The sequence below is a fragment of the Triticum aestivum genome, chromosome 5B (assembly GCF_018294505.1).
Source record: "Triticum aestivum cultivar Chinese Spring chromosome 5B, IWGSC CS RefSeq v2.1, whole genome shotgun sequence".
NCBI classification, from domain to species: Eukaryota; Viridiplantae; Streptophyta; class Magnoliopsida; order Poales; family Poaceae; genus Triticum; species Triticum aestivum.
Window position 1 is genome coordinate 372,339,468 of NC_057807.1, and position 6,686 is coordinate 372,346,153.

The 6,686-nt window shown below is 50.0% G+C and overlaps 1 protein-coding gene across 1 annotated transcript; it reads right to left on the reverse strand.

Moving 5' to 3' along the window:
• Positions 1–201: 201 nt before the first annotated feature.
• Positions 202–2,549, reverse strand: LOC123111915 (probable inactive receptor kinase RLK902). The gene has a single exon (XM_044532795.1). The coding sequence runs from the start codon at positions 2,330–2,332 to the stop codon at positions 371–373; it is 1,962 nt and encodes a 653-aa protein (XP_044388730.1). The 5' UTR covers positions 2,333–2,549; the 3' UTR covers positions 202–370.
• Positions 2,550–6,686: the final 4,137 nt, after the last annotated feature.

Below are 6,686 nucleotides of genomic sequence, written 5' to 3' on the forward strand. Positions count from 1 at the left end.
GCTGACGCTGCTGGAATAAAACGTCCATCCTGAAATGGACTCGCCGACTGTCGACTGACCGACCGCTTCAATCCGGGCGACTTAGCTGAAACAGTCTCCATTTGGCACCTAGCAGATCCAAATTGTTGGGGGCTGGGTGCTTGGGGAAACTTGATGATTTTTAACTGTGATGAAACTAGTTGGGTCGGTAAACGATGAACAAATTATTGTATATTATACTTGAATTCATCCAGGAATTCGCAGGAAAACAACGAAGTAAACAGATTCTATGAACATGTTGAGGAATGCCAGTATAGTTTTGCACAGTTTGCAGCGGGAAACTGAAAACCAGCTACGGAAATGAAATGAACCACGGCGGCGGAGGCTACGGCTACGCCGAATGGTCGGCGGACACGCTGTGGAACTCGGCCGAGTCCGTCTTCCGCTGCACGCTGCCGACGATGTCCTCTATCCTCGCGGCAACCTCGGCCATCGCGGGCCGCCGGTCGGGCCGCCGCTCGGTGCACTCCGTGCCCAGCTGCAGCAGCCGCACCATCTCCTCCTCCACGAGCGCCTCGTTGGCGATGCTGGCGTCGAACACCTCGCCCGTCCACTCCTCCTGCACCACCGTGCCCACCCACTGCGGCAGGTCCGCGGCGCCGTCGCTCCCCGGCACCGAGTTCGCGGGGGCCTTCCCGGTGAGCAGCTCCAGGAGCAGCACGCCGAAGCTGTACACGTCGGCCTCCTGCGACGCCCTACGCGGGTCCGTCACCTCCGGGGCGCGATACCCCGTCACGCGCTTCAGCGGCACGCTGGCGCCGACGAGCTGGACAAGGCCGTAGTCGGCCACGTAGGCGCCGTCGCGCGCGTCATTGACGAGGATGTTGGACGACTTGATGTTGCCGTGGGACGAGCCGGCGCCGGCGCCGTGGATGAAGGCGATGCCGCGCGCCGACGCCAGCGCAATGCGCGCCCGCGCCGTGAAGTCGAGGCGCTCGCTGCCCGCGCCGTGGAGAAGGGAGGAGAGGCCTTTGGCGCTCACGAAGTCGTAGACGATGAGCTTCTCCTCCTTGCTGTAGAAGTACGAGCGGAGCGGCACCAGGTTGTCGTGGCGGAGCGCGCCGAGCGCGGCCACCGTACCGCGGAACTCCTTCTCCGGGATGGGCACCTCCCTCAGCCTCTTGACGGTCACCACGGCGACGCCGCCCTCGAGCGTGGCGCGGTACGTCGTGCCCAGCCAGCCCTTCCCGAGCACCTCGGCCGACGCGTGCAGCAGCGATTCCAGTTCGTAGGCCACCTCCGGCTCACCTCCCACGAACACCAGCTTCTTGGCGTCGCTGGCCGTCGGCTTCGAGGAGCGCGACGGCTTCACGCCGCTCTTCTCCGCCCTCGCCACGGACACCGTCTCCGGTGACGCGTCCTCGTCGCCGTAGGCCGCCGTCTCGGTGGAAGTGTCGGCCTTATTTGTCTTGCGACGACGGCAACAGAGCAGGAAGAAGATCACGGCGAGCACCACCAAGAGCGCCGCGACGGCGCCCGCAGCAATACCGGCGATCGCGGCAGTGGAGAGCTTGCTGCTCTTGCTGTCCTCAGGAGAGGCCGGAGGAGGCAATGGCAATGGAGACGGCGGTGGTGGCGGCGGCGAAGTGTTCGCGCACGGGCTTAGAGGGGCGCCGCATAGCGCTGTCCCACTAAAGGCGTTGGCCGGTCTTCCGGCGAGCGACGCTGGCACAGGGCCGTTGAGCTGGTTGTCGGACACGTTGAACAGCTGAAGATTAGGGAGATCAAGGTCGGCAGGGAGGGTGCCATTAAGGACGTTGTTCTCCAAGTACAGAGTGGCCAGCCGGCGGAGCTTGTTGAACTCCAGCGACACACGGCCAGAGAAACGATTATTCGAGAGGACGAGCCGCTGCAGCAAGCCGAGCGAGAAGAACCCCTCCGGTATCTCTCCGGCGAGCTTGTTGTCCTGGAGGTAGAGGTACCGGAGCTCCCCGCAGTTGCCGATGTCCGTGGGGATCCCGCCAGAGAGCGCGTTGGAGCGGAGCGACAGCGCCCTGAGCGCGGTGAGGTTGCCCACGGTCCCCAGCGGCAGCTGACCGATCAGGCCGGCGCCGGGGAGCTGCAGCGCGACGACGCGGCCGCCTCCGGTGCTGTTGTCGCAGCCGACGCCGCGCCACCCGCACGGCGAGACCCCGGCCGACACGTCCCACGGGAGCCCCGGGCCGACCGCGGCCCGGAACGCGAGCAGCGCCGCGCGGTCCGCGGCGAGGTCCGGCGCGGCGCACCGGAGCGCGGAGCACCACAGCACGACGACGAGAAGCAGGAGGCTGCGGCCGCGCCCACGCAGCGGCATTACCGGTCGACGAGAGCTGACGCGCAGCGCAGAGCCCGTTTCGATGGAGTTGGTCTCGTCTCGTCACCCGATGATCGTTCAACAGACGTAAGGACGATATGAAAATGCAGAGAGCTGCGCCTACGTACGTACTCCTTACTTAAGTACTCGGCCACGAACTACTCCTACTAATCTTAATCTAGTGCTAGCCCTCGGTGGAATGGGTGTGCGGCTATATTATAGGAAGAAGTCAAACCAATCTACGCGCCAAGATGGTCGATGCCGCTAGCACTCCACACATCGACCGGGAGCCATGGAATAGTTTTCGATGGAATAGTCGTCCGTGTCTTGGTGAGAGTTATGATGGGGATGTGTGGAATGGAAGCTAGTGCTTCGCACTTTGCAGGAAAGGGGACGATACGCTGCACGAATCGATTCGATTGATGTGTGCTACAGCTCGACCGGGATAGCTGTTGGCCGGAGCAAGCACGGCCATGGCCTTCCATTTGGAGCGTTTCCTTCGGACGTAGCACGTCTAGACCGCGTCCCTTGTGTCTAATCAGCTTAACCCGTCTCCCCGATCGTTCGCTGATTGCGTGCGGTACCGTACGCTAACGTGTGCGGGCGTGGGAGCCGGTGGATCGCATCACATGGAGGCATCGAGCGTGGCTGGATAGTGGTGGTAGACTAGCGGGGCGCGCGCGCCGGGCCGGGGGTTTAAATTACCATTTGCGTCTCGATCGGCGTCCCGGCGAGGGGGCGCGCGCGCGCGGGGAAACAATGGACATTCGCGAGCGTGCGGGCGTGAGAGGCAAGGAAATACTACAAACAATTTACTATTTCGAGGGTAAATACTACAAATACTGTACTATCTATTTTAATTTTTATGAAAAGGGGCGCTTTATTACTTAAAAGGTTTAAGTATTACACTCGGTCTCTGCATAACTAAGATGCACACGGCCAAATAAAATCCTCTCGCACAGACAAAAAAATAAAAAAGCGGAATACAAAAAAACATGTAGAGTCCATATAACGCCTAAAGTGGAGGTGGACCAATTCTAAGATCATGTTGCCACCCAGTTTGGATAAAAGTATCCCTCGTCGTATCCTTCAATCGTGTATAAAAAAGCTATCTGGATGACTGACCATATAGACCGAGCCAATTTGCATTGAAAGAATATAAATATTTTATTGTCTCATCATGATGACAAAAAACACATTACAAACTTCCATGCCAATTCCTCTTGATAAGGTTATCTATAGTAAGAATGACTCCGCGACGGAGATACCATGCAAATATTTTATTCTTAAGAGGTATCTTCATCTTCCAAATCTTTTTGCTATTATCAACTGACACATTAGACTGGATTAATGCTTTATACATAGACTCCACTGAGAATTGTCCATTTCCATGTAGGTTTCATCGAAATACATCAGACCCATGTGACAGTTGCACCGTGGACAACCGTTGGAGCAGGATGTACCACGATTAGAGTCTGGGTCCAATTAAATCTCTTATGAACGTCACATTTGGCGGAAATGATTCCATTATAGTGGCAATAGTATCGCCCTTGTGACCCACAATGTTGTAAAGAGCCGGATATTGTTCCTGTAGTGTGGCATTTCCTAGCCACTTGTCCTTCCAGAATCTAATTTCCGAGCCGTTCTTAATCGAGAAGGATCCATAGGAGAAGAAATATTTCTTCGTAATCATTAAACCCGCCCAAAAATGAGAATCCCCAGGCTTTCAGTATACTTGGGTTTCCCATACACCATCTTTCGCCAGCAATTTAAACAACCATTTGCCGAGGAGGGCCCTATTCTTAACCTCAAGGTCATGAATTCTCAACCCGCCTTGGTCTTTGGGACGACAAACCACACTCTATTTAGCCAGCCGATATTTCTTTCGCTCGCTATCTCCTTACCAAAAGAATCTTGATCGGAAATAATCCTATCTATGTAGAACTCCTTTTGGCAACTAGAAGAAGGAAATCACATATAGTGTCATATTACTTAGTACTAAGTTTATGAGGACCAATCTTCCACACAAAGACAACAATTTATCTTTCCAACTGCTAAGTCTTTTTTGCAGCCTATCCTCGACGTGTTTCCATTCAGCATTTCTGAGTCTCCAACAATGTATTGGTATCTCCAAATATGTGATCGAAAACTGGCCCAACCACATCCAAACAGTTCAGCGTACAGGTGGGCCTCGTCTTGAGCCTCGCCAAAACAAAACAATTCACTTTTATGAAAGTTGATCTTTAGACCTGAGAGTTGCTCGAACGCTGATAAAATTAATTTCAGATTTCTCGCTTTCTCGAGGTCATGATCCATGAAGAGAATCTATCATCGGCATATTGAAGTATAGAGAGACCGCCATCAACTACATGACTTACTACCCCATCAATTTGGCCATCAACCTTAGCACACTCAATCATGACCGCTAGCATATCCGCCACTGTATTGAACTAGTATAAGTAGCGCATGCTTTGCATGCTTAGAATCAGTTTTATCCCATTGTTAAATTTCATGATATGTCAAAACTTCATTATTGATTATCACAATGTTGCAAACTTATCTAGTTTTTTTTCAATATGGCAAACAATAAAAGAATTCAATAAGTCGTCCATTGAGATATATATGAATTATTACGTTGTGAGAAGAAAAATTATCTGACTATAAATTTTATTTAAAAATATTGAATTTAAAATTTTAAAAATGATACATACATGGGTCCGCATAAAAAAATCTAGAGAGATCAATTTCCATATTTGTTTTATTCTTGTACATTATCTTTGAACTGTGATATGACAAAATATAAATTACTACATGAATTGACTTCCTGTATGAAATTTTCTTATATACAGCAAAAGTGTTTTTTGTGAGGTACAACAGAAGTTTTTGTTTTGTTCTTATTTCCACCCCCTCAATATTGTCAAAAAAAAAATGTTTATAGTTGTGTTCCATGGTTGAGATTCTCTCGCTTCTCTTTCTCAATCCAAAACTCGCTAATCATCCCATTAAATATGCATATGCCAAGCACGTAATTTCCCAAGTCTGTCAGTACCTTGCACTACGGCCAACTCTAAGAACTCTCCCTAAACATCACCTCGTTCCTTGCTAATGTGATTAGCACACACGTCGTCGGGCGTTCACAGACTACCTGTCCATGCGTATGCTCGGCTCGGCCTGCTACACACACAGATACACAACAGTAGCAAGCAGGTGACCTTTCCCTAAATTGATCGTCTATAGATGGTTTCGGAGAACAGCGGAATATTCACTGCTACTGTAGATGCATTGTAGCTAGTACTGTAGATGCGAATTCCAGCATTTTGAACCATTCGATGGACTATATCAATGGTTCACATTCACTGCCAGTCTTGAGATTCAAAATTACAAAACTGGTACACTATATAGTAGTATAGAAACAGCATGGGCAATATCGAGTCACCTTGTCGCAATTCCTTCTTTGTTTGGAAATAGTGTCAAACGTCATCATTGACCTTAATGGCAACACTATCTCCAGAAACAAAGCTATGGACTGCAGAAAATCCTTTCATTCTGAGAATCTGTTGAAGAATGGCCATTTGACTTTGCATAAGATTTTTCAAAGTCTATTTTGAGTACCACCTCATTCAACTTTTTTCGATGTAATTCATGGACCGTTTCATGAAGGATAACAACTCCATCTAGGATGTTTCTTCCTTGCATAAAAGCAGTCTGTGAAGGACGAATTACATGTCCGACAACCGAATTTAGCCTAATAGTCACAACCTTCGTGAATATTTTAAAACTAACATTAAAGAGGCAAATAGGTCTATATTGTTGTATCTTTTCAGCCTCATTAACATTAGGTAATAAAATAATCTCGTCGAAGTTTAAGCGAAACAATTACAGATGGCCAGCATGTAGGTCGCTAAACATAAATAGGAGATCCAGCTTCATGGCATCCCAGAAGTTCTGATAGAACTCGGCGGGAAAACCATCTGGACCCGGGGCTTTGTTGTGCTCCATTAGAAAAACCGCCTTTCTAACTTCCTCCTCGGAGTATGGAGCTGTTAGAAGGCCGTTTGCCTCATCAGAGACCTGGGGATGTCATCTATTCGGGACTCATCCATTGAGAAGTTTCCTTCCTCTGGGGCTCTGAACAAATTTTTATAATAATTAGTAATGTAAGATTTAAGTTGCTCATGCCCCTCAATCATGCCCTCGTCCTGTTGTACGGAATGAATATTTTTCTTCCGGTGTCTGCCATTAGCAACTCCATGGAAATATCTAGTATCCGAATCACTTTTCAGGATAAACTAAGAGTTACTATGTTGGTAGCATTTGAGTTCCTCCTCAAGCAACATGCTAGCTATCTGTGCAT